The sequence below is a fragment of the Nycticebus coucang genome, chromosome 4, assembly GCF_027406575.1.
Source record: "Nycticebus coucang isolate mNycCou1 chromosome 4, mNycCou1.pri, whole genome shotgun sequence".
Classification (NCBI taxonomy): Eukaryota; Metazoa; Chordata; class Mammalia; order Primates; family Lorisidae; genus Nycticebus; species Nycticebus coucang.
This window is the reverse complement of record NC_069783.1, coordinates 31,600,394-31,618,763: the sequence shown is the minus strand read 5'-3', so window position 1 is coordinate 31,618,763 and position 18,370 is coordinate 31,600,394. Positions and strand designations below refer to the sequence as shown.

General features: G+C 38.2%; 1 protein-coding gene and 1 non-coding gene across 17 annotated transcripts in view; both read right to left on the bottom strand.

Annotated features, from left to right (window-relative positions):
- LTBP1 (latent transforming growth factor beta binding protein 1) overlaps positions 1 to 18,370 on the bottom strand; it is a 476,142-nt gene that overhangs the window by 15,700 nt on the left and 442,072 nt on the right. For all 16 annotated transcript variants that reach the window (XM_053588228.1, XM_053588226.1, XM_053588219.1 and 13 more), the window contains 5 exons: positions 16,129 to 16,299; positions 15,474 to 15,560; positions 13,204 to 13,332; positions 12,382 to 12,522; positions 11,248 to 11,418 (listed from right to left, as the gene is read on the bottom strand). In XM_053588228.1, coding sequence (XP_053444203.1) covers positions 11,248 to 11,418; positions 12,382 to 12,522; positions 13,204 to 13,332; positions 15,474 to 15,560; positions 16,129 to 16,299 — 699 coding nt within the window. The remainder of the gene's footprint in view (positions 1 to 11,247; positions 11,419 to 12,381; positions 12,523 to 13,203; positions 13,333 to 15,473; positions 15,561 to 16,128; positions 16,300 to 18,370) is intronic.
- On the bottom strand, positions 4,213 to 4,395 carry LOC128585324 (U2 spliceosomal RNA). The gene has a single exon (XR_008380030.1). It is a non-coding gene; the product is annotated as a U2 spliceosomal RNA (small nuclear RNA).

Genomic DNA, 18,370 nt, shown 5'->3' with positions numbered 1-18,370 from the left:
CAGGTTATTTAATAACAGGTCAAAGTAAATACAACATTATTTTAATTCAAAACCTCAAACTCAGAACAGGGTTTTAAACAATTATGCACAGTGATTCATAGTCACACTCTTCACAATTCATTCTTCTTAGACTGTATGGCAGCTAGTCCCAGGATCAAAGAGAAAAACGTGAGGAGCAAATTTTACTTAAAATATATGAAAGTAAAACATTCACTAGAACAAATCATTTCGTTCGCAAGAATACTAAAAGGGCGAGTGTAGAAAACTGAATGCCTATTCATAACCTCTGATTTCAAAGGAGAAAGTTTAAAGTAAAACTTTTACTTTTGAGATAAATTACATTGCTTGTTAATTAAAAATTAAAGTGTTGCTTTGGTGATCAGAATGTTTACACGCATGCTTTAATTTCTTTACTTTGGCTCTAAATTAGATTCTAATAGTAAATCAGTGAGATTATAATCATAATGAAATTTATTTTCCATTCAGAATATTTTATAAAACAGAGAGTAGCCAAATGCTTTCCTAGCATTTCCATGCAGTATGGCCCTTGGGAAAATAAATATGAATGAAACTGACACTCCAAAGTCCAAGCCATATAAAAATTGAAATTTTAGAAGTGCTCATGTCACCCCTGGGTAATCTATTGATCAAACTCCTCTCAGGTTGAATTGCTCTGTAATTGTTGGTGAGGACACTGAGACAATAGCTTCAACCAGTTTTTAAATACAGACTTCATTCGAATGTGAAGTCTAGCAAGGCCCACTGGGCCTTCCTCGCTGGTATTCCAAATACTCTCTGACTCACTGGTAATCCAGGGAATTGGGGTTTGGGAACTACAGCGTGTTCCAGAACACTCTTCCAGACGTCTGTCTTCAGCAGTTTAGCAGGAAATGAAGAAGTAATCCTCTATCAGAATTTTTGTTGCTTTTTAAAAAAGCTATCCTCACTTTGAGGCAAACAGTATTTACTTTTCTTCTAATATGTTTTTAGTCAATGTCTATAATACGATCCTAAATGGAATGTGACTTCCTTGTCCAATGCTTATTTTTCCTCCAATGCACCTGCCCAAATATGATAATTTAAAAAGAAACTACAGTTTAATTTCATTTCTATTATTTTTCCTCTTAAGTACTATGCCCCCCGCCCCTTTATCCCTGGCTTCTCTTCCATTCATTCCTATTTACTCAGCCCCTTTCACAAATCCAGGATTCTCTTTCCCAGTTTAGTAGCAGATGTCCTGACCAGCTGGGAGCAAGCAGCTAGAGCCTTGAGTCTGGTAGGAAATCTCTATGGGGTGAGCACATCCCTTTCGGAGAGGGAATTCTGATAAAAGATTTTTATGTATTTTTTTCTATCCTTTCATTCCCCTGAAAGTCACTGCAGTGGAAGGTACTGATTATAGAAATGGTACACATGTGAAACATATGGGGTCCCCTGCTTATATGGAAAAACATGAACATTCTCTGTATCTCACGTGTAGCTGGGTAGACTCATTACTATGCCTGTGCAGGTGCCACACCCTAGTTTTAATTCTCTAGCTGGTAACTAATAATCAGAGCCCTGAATTTCTCTACCTAGTAATCTTGTCTGGTTTAAGATGGTAATTCTGCTAAAGATATAATGAAGTTAATTAAGTGTAGGATATTAACACTTTCCTGTTAAAAGTTTTAGAGATTTAGAGATTTTTTCCTCTTGTTTTAAAGTTATGTCTATAGCGTTTAAGAAGATTACATAATAGAGAACCTGACAGACTGGACTTTGACTCGAAATATAATTGATTTTAGATTTAAGATTTTAAGTTGAATGAGAATTAAGAGAATTGTATGAAGTCCTAACTTACGCTAGTAGCTTAGAAGCTTCCTGCACGTCCACAGGTGTCCTCAGGTCTGCTCTGTTCCCTAAATACACTTCCATCCCTACTGTCTTTGATTCTTGCTTCCTTTCAAAGACTTCTAGCACCGTCAGTGCGGGATAAGCCTTATCTTGTTTCCTAGACCAGGATTTGGTTCATACCTAACTCCTCTGGGGCTTCTACTACGTGACAAGAATCTTACATTCTCTATCACATTTACCTGTCCAGCGGCCCTCCCCTCGGGCAGATGTTGCTGACATGACCATCGTACGAATGAGGACACTAATGTCAGGACCATACTACATCACAGAGCTGTAGGTGCATAATCCAGTTCTCAATCTTATTTTGCAACAATCCTTTTATATCAGGAAAAGTGTTTTTTAGACTTTCTTTGGGAGGGATGAGAAGAAGCTTTCTAAGTAAATAAATGAGCAAACAAAAAGATAAATAAATAAGGAATCCTTTCTATGAGGAACAATATGAACATCTATTTCAATCTAGTTCCACAGATACCAAGAATTCAGTAAGAACTGGACCACCTGCCTGTTTAGAATACACTCAGTACATACACAGTTTAGTCATTCTGTGTGCAGCCGTCACAGTCACTCAATTTTGGAGGCCTGTTAGACCTTTTAGTTTCATTTTAGTTTCCCATTACAACTGATTAACACTTTTTTTTTTTTTTTTGCTATGCTCAGGATCTAGATAAAACCATTAAATGCTATCATACTCAAGAGTATTAACCATCAAAACCTCACAAAGAGGTCTCAACTTTGGATAAAGAAGTCTGCAGTAACTTGTCCAGTATAATGACACAAAATCAGGGCCAAAACAGGACAAGGCCTCGGGACCGCCCAAAGCAAAGGCAGCGACCAGTCATTATATCCCATATGTAGGATGTTCCAAAGTTGTTATTAACATTCTTTGGAAACATATTTCTTGGAAAAGCCTTTAAACCTTTAAACGGTGACTGCTGAAAGGCCTTTTGCAACCATTGCCTAGTTACGATATTTTTTCAAGTTTAGTCCATGAGTGAAATCCCTGTCTTCCTTCACACTTCCCAGGATATTATGAAAATTCTTACACTGAGACCTTCAGGAATATGCAAGAGCCATGCACGGATATGGAAGAAGTTAAATTGTTTTAATATAGATTCCAAGGTCTTTTACTTTTGAAAAGTTATATGAAAAAATTGAGGTAGATTAGCTATTAGGAAGTATTCAAAAATTTTGTGTCAAACCAAGTGGTGAATTTATTAAATAATGCATCATTTGCATATTTCAATGCCATAATATTTAGGAATAAAATAGTCTAACTCTGAATTTCATTTTACATTTCTTTAAATACTGAACATCTGTTACAATTTTTTTTTCTGTTCCAAATTTTTTTTGCCTAGTTACATAAGTGTTCAGTAAATAATGCAATGAAGGAAGGAATATATAAATACTTCAAGTAAAACTGAAAACAGGTAAATTAAAAATAATGTAGACTTTATTTCAGATAATCTAGCGGCACTTATTTCTTCTTGTAAACCACAAGATGTACATAATTTATATGTAGTAATAATCATCGTTTTCTGCACTGTTAAGAGGAGTATGAATAACTCTTATCAATACCTTCCATTCTCCTGGTCCTAGAGTTCAATCTACCTAACACAAAGGAAGTTAGATAATACTAACATTGCTTTATTCAACAGATCCTCAGGATGGGCCTGTTCATAGCATACCTTTGTGCTTTTGTTCTTTAAGTCAACAGACATTAAATGAAATCCATTTGTTCTCATATTCATCATTCATTCTACATTAGGTGAAGAGACAATGATGAAGAAACCACACGTAAATCCTGCCCTCAGAGCGTTTAGCTTCTGGTCTGACCTTTCTCCTAATTACGAGTTGAGGGAACTGAGGAGTAGACAGCTATTTGTTCGAGGTACCATCACTAATCAGGAGGAGAGCGGGGAGCGGGAGCCGTGTCTGAGACTTCTTATCCAGAGCTCAGGGTCCCTTCTTTCTCTACACCATTTCAGCAATTATAGCTTCCACTTGACAATTAAAAAACAGTATTTATTTTGAATGGAATAAACATGTATAGTCATCCCTTGGTATCCCTGGGGTTTGATTCCGGGCACCCCTGTGCATACCCAAACCCTTGAATGTTCAATTCCTTGATATAAAACAGTGTCATATTTGCACATAATCTATGTATATCCTCCTGTATACTTTAAATCATCTCTAGACTACTTATAACATCGAAAATAATGTAAATGCTATGTAAATATGTATTATGCTGTATTGTTTTAATTTGCATTACTTCTTATTGTATTGTTACTTTTCATTGTGCTTTTTTCCCTTTCTTTGTGGAAGGGGTGCACTGTTCCTGGGGTACCACCGCAATACCAGGTGGATGTGTGGAATAGCAAGGTGCTATTCCATCTCCCTGCTCCAAAAATCCATTTACTATATTGTCTTCGAATATAGAACATATCAGACATTAAACTAGTAAGAATAGATATTACATTTGATCTCAAAAGGCTGAGAAGCAAAATTGTTCCCCCCTCCAAATATTTTAAATCTTCATTTGGTTGAATTAGCAGATGTAGAATTTGCAGATACAGAGAGTCCACTGTACTGTTAAAAAAGAAATCAAACAGTAAAAAGGAAATAGATATGTAAACAGATAGTTTTCAACTTAAGACATGAAACTATAAAAATACTAGAAGAGAGTGCAGGGAAAACCCTTGAAGAAATCAGTCTGGGTGAGTATTTTATGAGGAGGACCCCCCTGGGCAGTTGAAGCAGCTTCAAAAATACACTACTGGGACCTGATCAAACTGAAAAGCTTCTGCACAGCCAAGAACACAGTAAGTAAAGCAAGCAAATAGCCCTCAGAATGGGAGAAGATATTTGCAGGTTATGTCTCCGACAAAGCTTTAATAACCAGAATCCACACAGAACTCAAACGTATACGCAAGAAAAGAACAAGTGATCCCATTGCAGGCTGGGCAAGGGATTTGAAGAGAAACTTCTCTGAAGAAGACAGGCGCATGGCCTACAGACATATGAAAAAATGCTCATCATCCTTAATCATCAGAGAAATGCACATCAAAACTACTTTGAGATATCATCTAACTCCAGTAAGATTAGCCTATATCACAAAATCCCCAGACCAGAGATGTTGGTGTGGATGTGGAGAAAAGGGAACACTTCTACACTGCTGGTGGGAATGTAAATTAATACATTCCTTTTGGAAAGATATATGGAGAACACTTAGATATCTAAAAATAGATCTGCCATTCAATCCTATAATTCCTCTTCTAGGGCTTTTTCAAAAAAATCACTCTCGCCTTTCTACACCTGAGTTCTTTCTTCAAGACAACGTCTAAGGTTAAAAAAACACCTGTATTGCAGCACGTTATACCACCAATAGGTGGTGCTCTCTACATACTAGTCCCGTTTACTAAGTCCCATTTACTCAGAGTTAAGTCTAATTTTACATTTTATTCATGCAAAGTCTAATTGTTTCAACAAATATAAGAAGACACTGGGATCACTGGACATTTTATATTCCAATCATAAAATGTGTATAATTTCCTTTCATTTGAACATCAATACATTTTTATTTCCATGAAATAATGGCTCTCTACAGACCGTTCATGTAATTCACAATTTTTAAGTTTATACTTTTAAGAGTAGCCATAAATAAAAACATTAAAATTCCATTTTAAATTAATTTCTAGGCATCACCAGTAGTTTTACTTAGTGATAATTATTGATTTGCTTTAAGTCATTTGTTCATCAAATATATATTGTTACATAATGCCTAGCAATGTATCTAGGGGTAGAGATTTGGTGATACACTGTTATAATTTTTCTGTGCTCACTGGAAGCTCTAAAATTAATTTTTCTCTTAACATAAAATGTGCAAAAATATTCTTAAAATCTCAGCTTTAATTCTTTACTTTGTTACTTTTATATTCTAAAGGATACTATTTATTAAGACGTGCTTTTTGATCTTGGGGAGAAAGGGACTTGAGTAACACTGAAGTGGTTAGAACACAGTTTCTGGAGCCAGGGGGTCTGGATTTGAATCTGCCACTTCCTGGTATACGATTGTTGGCAGATAACCATTTTCTGTATCAGATCCTCTATGAGAGAAGGAAGGCAGAGCAGTCTTCCCTTATCCACTGAAAACATACGCCAAGACCCCCACTGGATGCCTGAAATCATGGATAGTCATGAACCTTATATTCATTATGTTTTTTTTAATCTGATAACCAAAACAAGTACAGTATGACTGACGTGTAGGTAGCATGCACAACACAGGTATTTTGGACAAAGAGGTGATTCACATCCCAAGTAGGCCAGATTACATCACACTACTAAGAACGCAATCTAAAGCTCACAAATTGTTAATTTTTGGAATGTTCCCCTAATATTTTGGACTTCGGTTGACTGTGGGTAACTGAAACCTCAGGAAGTAAAAACCCCAGATAAGGTTGTACCACAGTAAGTGTATTCTTAAGACGGCTTGGAAAATTAAATATCTTAATAGATGGAAAACATTTTGAACAGTGCCTGGCATTGTGCTGTATATATGTTGGCTATCATTATTTTCTATTACACAGCTGAGACCCAGAGAAGCCAAGCAACAGAAAATTCATATTCTATCAACTCCATACCCAAAGATTTCTGAGTTTTGACTCCTTCTAGCATGGCCCTGAAAATTCTCAGAAAGCTCAAATGACCACCCTCTCTCATTTACGGTATGGGTACAGTGGTTCATTTTTCCTGGCATGGTTTTTCAAATAGTTTGTCTCTTGCAAGCTGGCAAGCCATCATGATGAAGAGCTCAAATCTGAGGATCCTCCCACAGCAGTTCAGCAGCCGCAACATTTTAATATTGGGCAAGATCAGAGGGCCTAGGGAAGGGAGGAGCAAAGGAGGAGGAGGGAGAGGGAACAGGGTGGGAAGGTCCCCCCATGGGGAGGCTGGCAGTCCACAACCACTTCCACAAACTGCTGCTGTCACATCTGCAGTGCCTCTGCCCAGTCTGAAACTTTCTCTTCATTTAGTTTGCCATTGGGCCTCCGAGACTCTAGCTGAGGACTGAAATGGGATCCTAAGCCCCAGAAAATGTATGCATTATACAGTTATGCAATTCCCCTAGGTAAAGTTACCCTGATACCATCCATCACCCTCCACTCACTTCCCCCGCATGTGGTACCAATCTGCAAGGTGCCATGGACCCTCAGAAAACACCAGTTAAGCAGCAGCTCCTACCTCCTCCACCTACCCGTGTTCTCGGATATAGCTGCTGCTTTAGCAAGAATTAGTGCCCATGACCTATTGGACCAGAAGTGTGAAAGCTTGCTCCAGAGCCAAAGCTTTACTTTACACTGCACTTTAATGCTCAAAGCTGATGACAAGGGCTGCGATTTATTCCTCAAATTCCTCCAGCACTGTTTCCATCAGTAATGAATTGTTCCCCAAAGCAATGCTGTGCTCCTAGGGAAACTGGGAGATGTGGTGTCTGACAGGCTGGGATTAGTCTAGCGCTTATATGAACAGATAGGCCATGTGGTCCTTCTCGACTATCAAGACATCCAAGAAGAGTATATTCAAAAGGTCTGATGGCAGCAATTATGAGAAAAACGGTTTTAAAATTCACACATTCTTTGCTTCCCTTATGAAAAATTAATAACTACCGGCACTAAAGTAGGTTTAAACTGAATAAAGTCAGATGCTGTTGGAAGTCTCTGGAGCCTCACTAGGACAGTCTCAGGACCAGCAGCAGCACTGCCTCAGGCCTTGTTTGAAATGCAGGTACTCCCTCCCCTAAATCCCACCCCATCTTCTACGACCAACAACCAGAATCTGTGTTTTGATAACCTCCCTCAGGTACCTGACATGCCCATTAATGTTTATGACGCAGTAATCAAGAACAGAAAGGTTCATATTAAGAGCAATTATTTCTGCATTTTTCTATCCTTAATTCACATTCAGATGCTGTTAGTTAACCGTGTATTTTATAAAATCTTAATTACATTTGAAAATGCGTTTCGATTTGAGACCCCCAGTAGTAGCGGCAACAGTTAATAGCTTCTGAAAGCTCACGTGCGGTAGACTCCATTTTCAGTGTTCATGTATTATTATTTAATTTTCACAACTGCCCTGTGAGGCAGATGATAACACTTTCACGTGAGGAAACTGAGGTACCAAGAGATAACAAAGTTGTGCAGGCAAGAAGTTGCTAAACTAGGATTCAAAGTCAGGCAACCTGGTTCTAGAGCCCAGGCGCTAACCCTTATACCTTGGCCTCTCGAGTTGCCACACTGCAGCTAAAGGAGCTGGCTTAGTGTAGTCTGAGTACACCATTAGTACTGGTCATTGGACTGCTGGGGAAAACGGTTCAGCGTCACTGTGTACCTCTCTCTGGATTCAGACAGATAATCCCAAGTCTAGTCGTAGGCCCATCATTTTGGTGGTATAAAAGAAATATTCCTCTGGGCTGTCTCCTTCGCAGACACCTCAAGAGGCTAAGTAGCTGTTCTCACCAGCCAGTCCTCCCAGCATCTTTACTGTTAATGAATTTATAGACTGGGAATTAAAACAATAATTCAGTTGACAAAAAAACTACCATTGGTTAAAAAATAAATGATTGGGAATCACTAATTTTGAGGATTTGGCTGTGACATTAGAGATTCTTTTGGGATAACTTATCATAATGACTATTTGTTAACAAACTAGAAATAGTGTAGCAATAATGCTAATCATTTCACGTGGTACCCATTCTCCCTGATCCCTAGAGCGCCCCTAAAATATTATATAGTGTATATTACTTCACATATGTTTGTTCACATTTAAAAAATGTATTTCCTAAAACCTCAGTTGAAAATAATTGGTGCACTATTCTAAAATCCCTATTTATAGAACAGATTTCCTATTTAAAATAAAATTTGCTTTTAGACTATTAACACATGATTCTAAAATTCACCTCTCAAAGCAAAATACTTGAATTTATCAAAAAAAATGTAGTCAATGTGAATATAAAGTTTTACAGTATTTGGGGGAAGTAAATATGATAAATGGAAAGTGTGTACAGTTCTCAAGTCTGTGTTTTTATTTGTAGAAATTTCCTTACGGAGGCACTCGTGCAGGTGCAGACATGGAACTTCATGGCAGCATTGTCTATGATAAAGGAAAAACAGGATTGGGTGGGTCAGGTCAGGGAAGGGCACTCGGCATTAGAGCTAGCTAATGGAGCCATGGAAGGCCAGGCACAGAGGCTCACATCTATAAACCCAGCATTCTGAGAGGCCGAGGTGGGGGGTTTCCTGAGCTCAGAAGTTTGAGACCAGTCTGAGCTAGAGAAAGACCCCGTCTCTAAAAATAGCCAGGTGTTACAGCCGACACCTATACTCCCAGCTATTTGGGAGGCTGAGGCAAGAGGATCTCTTGAGACCAAGAGTTTGAGGTTGTGCCATAGCACTCTATTGGGGGCAACAAAGTGAGACTCTGTCTCCAAAAAAAAAAAGAAAGAAAGAAAGAAAGAAACCATGGTACATGGTACATCTATAAAACAGATTCTATGCAGCCATTTATAGGTTACCACCTTTCATCAATTCTAAGATGTCGTAAGTCATAAAATTCAACCTGATATGATGGATATTGTGGGAAAAAATGGCTGTGGCCATTGTTAGACATCCTCAGATATCAAATGTCTCTAATGTTAGAGATGCTGAAGTCCAAAACAAAAAAGAGTGTGGCTGAGATCGATGATATGGATTTCATTCTAAATATTCTGTTAACTATAAATACACACAGCAATAACTACTATAAGCTTCCAACAATAATTCACCAACAGCACAAAGACCAGGATGATAAAAACCCAAATAGCAAGAGTGAGCATCATTCACTGTGGTGGGGCAGGTGGAGGGGGATATACCTCACTGATTATTTTAATTCCTTATAAGGAAGGCATGTTATTTTTGAAAAAAATTTAAACAATAAAAACTGCACAAGTGAAAAGGATGTGAGGTGGGTAGAGCAGGGTGAGAAGCTGATTCAAAGCTCATTGTACATACTTCTACTTACTTCTTCCTGATTTCACTTTCTTCTCTCTGTGGTTTCTGCCTCCAGGGCCCCAGCCAACACTAACGCTAACAATACCACTGCCCTGCCTGACCTACAACCTCCAGCCCTAGAGACAACCCCACAGGAGAGAAGTAGACACCTTGACTTTACAAATGAGCCGCGTATGGTGAGGCTCTTGTCCATCCTGCACACCTGCTGTGGGCAGTGATGGAGCCCAGACTCAGGCCCCCAGGCCAAGAACCAACTCTGGGCTGCTATCCTTACTGTCCAGGGCTTCACATATCTGCTCTTTATCTTTGGCTATTTACTTTCTTCTTACAGAATTTCAAATTATTTTGTTTTTCATGCTACATTGGTTTTAAGTTATTTCTAAGTCGGAAAGCTAATTTATTAAATAGCTTGAAGGAAATACTCTAATTGAATTAGCTAAAAATTAATGCATTTCCCCCTATCAGGCAATTCTTCCCTTCTTGACCATTCCGGGACCATATATTAAAAACTCCCTCCCTTTCTACCTAAGCACTATTTTTCCAGCTTTGATAAGTCAACTTTACAACATGGTGTGCAGGCACTTTGAAATGCTTTCGTTTAATGAGAAGTAGCTCCAGTGGCTGGAAGAGAAATAACAACCAACACACAAACCAACGTCACCAAACAGCCCTGCCAGGAAATGTGGAGTCTACACCTTTTAGGCCTCCTGTCACACCAGGAAAGGGATAACGGTGGGACCTTAGGCAGTCTCATTTTTTTTCCATTTGAACAAAAGTTAACCCTAGATCTAAAATGTGAAGCATTTGTCAAATAATTTTTCATGTACTTTTTTTAAAACTCTTCACTTTCTGTTCTAACCCCTTTCTTATATCTCTCACATACAAAGGTTGATGTGAAAATTTGAACTTTGACCTACAACGATTTTCTACAGTCTCTACTTTATTTCTTGTTCTAAGTAGCAACTGTTAGGAATGTGAAGAATTGTAGAAAAAAAAAAAAAAGAACTGTGTCAGGAACTATAAATTCTAAAGACCTATGTCATCGATTGCTAAGTTATATTACCTTTCTTTGGGTCATGTAACATTCTTCAGGGAAATGGGTTTCAAAAGTTAATGATAGAGTCTGGATGGTAGGAAAACCAGGAGCCAGATGTTAATGCAATCCTGCCCTTCCCATCTGTGCCAAGTGTACACACACACACACACACACACACACACACACGACACAGTGAAAAAGGAGTCAGGGTGAAGGGATATAAGAGAGCTGTCGGGGGCGAGAAGATCTGTTCCCAAAGGCCTCCTGCAGGCTCACCTGAATCCTTCATGGGGCAGAGGGCACACTGCATTCCCCAGGCTTCTCCGTACAAACAGCAGCACTCTGTGTACGTCGTCTGCTTGCCCACAAGAGGCCGGCTACACACATACTCATCACTCAGGTGTTCCCAGCACAGATCCTGGTAAACGTCAGTTTCTTCTATTTGTTCTGAAAGGGAAGACATGGTTCCATGACAACTGCACACTTATTCCTCTTTCACAAACTCAGAGGAGGAAGCCAGAAAGTCTCAGGGACATTTTCTAGGTCTATTTCTAAGAGTGACTTCCAAGTAAACGTCTGAATCCAGACTGGTCTTTCCAGGGATGAAATCTCTGTCATCTCCAACTGGGTGTCATTCCCTCAGCTGAAATTCCACCTGCCCATCCTATTCCTACTCAGTCCTCCCCTCTGTACTGCACACGGTCATGTGACACGCCCCACTACCTTGCCTGTCCTCTGTAAGCCTCTTATCTTCACTTTTTCATCTTGACTCCTCGGTCAGATCCTACCATTTCTCTCTACGTAACAGTTTTTGGAGCTGTGCTCGCTCACCCATTTCATCCATCAAAGCACTGGACTAGTGCTACTGCATCCTTGAGTCATCAGCGGTAACCTTTCTCCTTTCATGGGACTTCCTCCAAGGCAGTCTCCTGAACGTCCCGACTGATGGATTACACCAGTCATCAGGAGCACACTACCTTGCTTGGAATGAACAGGGATTACTATGCATGTACTCCAGGACTCTCCACCACTTTCTGAACTCCTCCCTCAGCTCTCCTGAGCCTTATCCGTGTTCTCCATACCTGTCTCCCCCTGAACTTCCATCATCCTCAGCTGCCTTTGAAGCTGAAGTATGATGACCTCTCAGGCATGGGTAACTGCCACCTGCTCGGCCATTCCGTAGTCCAGCACCCACTGAATGAGTATGTCGAGGATACTAAATCTCCTACATACTGATGACAAGCATCTTACTATTTCTCTTAGTATCTCATTTTAATTATTTCAAATTAATGAATAATATCCAAGGATATTTTGTATTTTCTGAAAGCTCGTATTTTAGTCAAAAGGAAAACCTCATGCTATTTATGGTATTTATTTGGACACAGGCTTGCATCTCACATGGAAACATACCATTTGATTCAGTGGGTCGTATGCATCGTTTTTCTGAAGCATCCAGGACCATTGGATGGGTACAGAAGCAGTTATACGAGCCTTCCGTGTTAATACACTGGCCATCAATGCAACTATTAGGATCCTGACATTCATCCATATCTTAAGAGAAAAAAAGAACCATATTACTAAAGGAAATCAGTTATCAGTTATAGCTACACTTACCAAAACTTTCACATTGCTCAATTTAGTGCAGATTCCAGAGACTGCTAGGTTTTAATTAACTAGACATTACCATCCAAAAGAGAACAGCTCTGACGATAATAATCTAAGTTGCACTGATTAGACAAACAACATTGCTGCTACTTCTGCAGCTGACATCAAATAAGAAAGAAAACATGATGAACAGGATAGGTTTAGAAATTTAAGGTAAAATGCTTCTGTCTAATACTTTTAAAATTCTTTCCTTTTGCTATATTTGTCTGCCTAGTGTATATGGTTTTCTGCTTAAGCATTAAACTCTGGGTCAGTATTTAAAATAACTTTCACTTGCACGGCATGAGTGATGAAACAGGAGGTTCTGCAGACCAAAGGAACATTTCAGTTATACCAGTGACCTGAATTATAATTCCACATTGAATATTAACTCTTTGTTTGAAATCCATTTAAACAGTAGTACGAAAGTTAATTTTCTTAAATCTTGCTAGAAAAATCCATAAAACATTTATACATCTTTTCAACACGTCCTTTAGATTCAAAGAAATTGCTTTTACAACACAGTATTACTTATTTTTCCATCTGCATATTTTCATAGCACACCACACTCTATCCTCCTAAGCTTACCAAAACACTGCAATTTGACGGGATCATAGTATGTCCCCTGCTTACAGTAGCATTCATAACCAGGCTGCGTGTTCAAACAGAAACCATTTTTGCAAATTTCTTGTCCAAAAAGTAAGCATTCATCTGCATCTGCGGGGGGAAAAAATGGGAAATACACAAAGGAACTAGCTTTGCTCTATAGTTAAAAAAGAGAGTCTCTAATCAATATTATAATTTTTTTCTTTTTGTTGATACAGGATCTCACTCTGCACCCAGGCTGTAGTGCAGTGGCCCTATCATAGCTCCCTGTACTTCATACTCCTGGGCTCAAGCTATTCTCCTGCCTCAGCCTCCTGAGTAGCTGAGACTATAGGTGTGCATCATAATGCCTGCCTTCTATTTTTTGTACAGATGGGGTCTCACTCTTGCTTAGGGTCGTCTCAAACCCTCTGGCCTCAAGCAATCCTCCTGCTGTAGCCTCCCAAAGTACTAGTACTATAGATGTGAACCACCATGCCTGGCCTATATTATTATTTATATTTGAAAGAATCCCAAATATAAAGCAATATAAAATTCTTACAGTTAGGCCTAACTGACAGGTATACAGGCATAATCAAATATGGTTTGTCTGTGATACTTAAGGAGCAATGACCCAAGTATCATCAGAGAAGGTCTGTGTTCAATGTGGCTTCTGAGACACAGCCTCATAGTTGATGAGACACTCTATAGATTCCATAGTAGCACCAACAATATTCTCTAAAGAACATGCCTTTTTGTAATGTATATTCTAGCTATTCACTAGTTGAGATGTGGAGAAGAGTTTGCTGGAACATGATGACTGGTCTTCTTGGTGATGGAGATAAGCCAAGGAAAGCACAAGTTGCTAAGGGGGTTAGCAGACCCATTTCCCCACGGAACGATCAGCTCTTGCCAACTCAAGTTTACTCAATGATACACTGCAGATAATGGGACACCAGCCCAATCAGATGTAGAGAATTAAATGAGATAACCCATGTATAGGGCTCAGTATATTTTCTGGCACAATGAGATGCTCAAAAGTGTTTGCTTTTATTGCTATTAGCATCAGTTCTAGCAATTTAGAGCTAATGTCATCTAGTCCTCACTTTAAAAACTAAAGACTCCATCAATGATTCACTCAAGCTTACACAGATGGAAAATGGCAAAGCTAAGCCCAGAACATATGGAGAGTTGGATCTGAATCCAATCTTCTTCCAACCATTTACAACAATGCTAAAATAAGATGAGAAAGAATTTATATTTATATAAAAGAGAGAATGGCTTTATGGTGGAATCAAGGATCTGTTCCATTATATGAAGTGAGATTCAACTACATTGCTGCAAAAATATGGCATTGTATGGGATATTTATGAATTTGGAAACTGTTCAACACACATTTCAAACCAAGTCTTTTTGTTATTTAATTGGACTAAATCACAGATGTACTGAAAAAAACTCAAATGGAATTTCTTATTCAGCTACTGAACTATACAATATTATTCAAACACTAGTTTTCTAAAATTAGAAAATAAAAATGGTTTTATAGTTTGTTTTCCAGCTACTGGGCATTTTTTCAGATTAAACTATAAAGGAAAAAAAATCGCTGTATATAAAAGGTAATATCTCCATCACAAAAATGTCAAAAATGAGTGGTTAATGAGAAAATATTCACACATGTGAATATTCACCAAAATTAAAAGGCTGAATATTTATTTTAGAATATATAATAGCAGCATTAAATATGCAAAACATGCCTTACTTCTGTTTTTTCCTCTTCCATTCTTTATTATAAATCGGTGGCCATTATATAAAAGGTTTAAACAATAATAGGATAAGTTTTTTAAAAAAGAAAGAATGTTAGCTTTGTTCATGACCACAAAGACGAGCATAATTGATTATAAAATGTATATGGTCATAATTTATGTGATTTCAATTATACTTCCAGAATAAAATAAACTTAGTAAGTACAGAATTTTGTGTTGACTACGTTCACACGTTATCTCATTTAATCCCCATGATAACCTTTGATATATTACTCCTGTCTCAGAGATGGAGAGATGGAGCTCAGAAGGGTAGATGACCTCCCAATCTCACATAGCCTTAAGTGTCTCGACTCCCAGGGTCCATAGGGACTTTCTTCCAATGTGTACTGAGGGTTTTCATTTCAGTTTCCATGGCTCAAAAGAACCTTAATTCTGTGTGACCCAAGCCTGCTTCTACTTGAATGCTTGACATGTACGTGTGGTACAAACTCGTGTCCTGTTGATACTGACCTTTATAGCTCTCACCATCAGTTTCATAAGAGGCTTCTCCAGCAGGAACAAAACCTTTCCCTTTAGGACACATTTCAGTAAACTCAGCTGGTTTTAGAAGATACAAAACCAGGACAAGAAATAAGATGAAAAAAGAAAAAAAAAAAAAAGATTAGCACCTTCCACGGAATATATGTTTTAAATTCAATTTTGCTTTCTCAGACTCAGTAACTTTAAGGAAATTCTGGCAAATAAATTCAGCACAAGCTCAAAGAATTACAGATTAAACAAAATCTTTAATACGTAGTATTTTAAAGGTTCTCGTAAGAGCCCATCAAGCAAAATCTCAGCCTAAATATATAAGCTATAAGTTATGAATATCATTGTGTCATTGTTAGCAAAAAAATTGATTTTAATTTAACAGTGAAATAAAACTGAATTATATTTCTGCCCAAATATGATACAGAACCTGATGGTAATTGTGTACCCCAGGATAGACAGAAATTTAAGAATTCATAATGAGGTGGGATGAGGGTGACGGCTCTAGCCCTGAATGAAACTCACTATTATAAAGTAAATTCACTGCAAGTCACAGCACTGAACAGCATCATCTCAAGGCCCACAGGTACCACCTGACCAAACACAAGTGCGAACACACCACGTAGCTGATTCTTACCAGTCCCCAAGACCGGGCAGGGGAAGATCTCACAGTTATCTCCCCACCCAGCGCCTGAAGTACAGCAGCATTCTTGTTTGGTGACGTTGGGGGCCAGCACGTTATCACAGAGACTGGCATCATTGAGATTATAGTAGCATTCTTTCTTTTCTTCTGTGGGTTGATCTACATCTAAATTTAAACACAGCAGAGAAAGTGAAAAGAGTGTTGGTAGGACAATCAGATCTGCTATAACACAACACGCAGAAAACACAACAGGAGAAGGAGAAAGACCGACTGTGTCCCCAGCATTTCCCTTTACAGAAAACTACTTTACACTCTAAGTGTCAGATTCTTCCATTTCAAGATAAAAATGCACTTGAATCCTGAAGTTTGGTGGAGTTCTAATATACCCCAAGAGTGTAAATCTGTCAAAACCATTTCCTTTTACGTTAACCAATTATTTTATTCTTGTAAATTTGGCTGTGAGTAGAGTTTCCATATCTGCTTTTCTTGCCAAACATAGGACCATTCTTTATGGAGCTATAACACCTACTTAAATCAATAAAAATTTTCCCGAACACTTGACCAGGGATCTGGGGCCACACATAATATTTAACCCTTAGGTGGTAATTTCAATGAACCATGCTCTCAATCTCTTCCACACAGTACACAGCAAAAGATAACTAGGAAAATTCTGCAGGAACCTGGAGCCTATAAAATAACCTTTCATCACCGAAAGCCTACCTACTTAAATTATTGTCAGTATATGACTTTGAATGAAACAATGAGTGCCAACCATGCCTCAGAGTGGAATGTCAAGTCTGGGTTCTAGTCCTCGCTCAAGTGCATCCTGGAGGAAAACACATTCTGCAGATTCGGTTTAACCCTCTGTGTGATAAAACAGAAGTCGTGTGAGAGCAGAAAAACCCACCGACTCTCAGATAATAAAAATTATTGACTTTGATCAGATTTGAGGTCTGAATTAAGTTTGTGTTTTTTAAAAAAAGATACTTTGTGAACAGACTTAGTAGTCATACCCCTTCCCTACCATATGCTATGGACTTCAAATTTATTGCCTATTATCCAGTTAGAACTGCTTAATAGTTTTTTATTTATGTTCTGTCAAATAAGCAGCTGACTACCACCACTGCAACTACTTAGATTAACTCCAATGAAGTATTTTTCTTATAAATCTGTTTCCAGATTCTTAGGCCCAAAGAAACTCTATGATCGAAAAGAAAACCTTTACTACAGGTTGTCCCCAACGTCACCCCTAACATTACTGTACACAGGCAAAATAGGGAATGTTTACAAAATACGTTCTACATGTTGGCTACTGCAGTATAAAATTTTGTCATCAATATTTTGTAAATAAAGGTACATTTAGCTGCAATTTCCCATTTCCCCTGGGTATGGTGATTTTAGGAGCAACCGTTGGGACACTCTGCAGTGAGGATAAGACTTACCTGTCAGCAACTACTTATCTTTTTTTAGAAATTAGTAGATAATGATATTATTTGGAAAATTTAATAAGTTGTTTTTATAATAGCTTCCTATGTATTTATTTTAGCAGGGCCTAATTGACTATGGAAATTTAACATATTTAATAATAAAGGTGTTTTTAAAATGTAAGTTCACAAAATTCTATTGGGAAAGCTACTGCCTTTTTCTCTCAAGGCATTAAAAATGGACAAAGTAATAACCAGACCTTCGAAGTATAGTGACTCTCAGAACACAGAGTATCAATGAGAATGTAAATGATCCCTCACACGCTTGTTTGTGGCCAACTCTCAGATTATTTTGTCTTTGACAGATTTCATCTTGGACTCTAAGTTAGTGTTAATAGATGATGACAAATTCAAACCTAGAACAAGTGTCCAGGAAAAAATGGAAATGCTGATTTCTAAGCAGCAGTTTGTAAAGGGGTTTGGAATTACTTCCTTGTGTGTGAAATTGTGTAAAGCCTGCCACCTCCCCCATCTGGTCTTGCTTGCTTCAAGTGTGCAGAGGACAGAAATTCACCTTGCCTACAATAACAGACGAGATCTTTGTCAGAAGGGGCCCCAAGCTCTTAGAGCTGGAATTATTTGGGAAAACTAAGGGTATGTATTTTAATTATTATTCTATCAGTCATGAACTCCACAGAAAATTTAGAAACATTGTGGATAAATTGCCTGAATATTACTTTTACTCATTCTGATCAATTATTTTACTCAGCTGGCCTAAAAATGCAGCTAGCTATTAATGAATGCAATTAGAA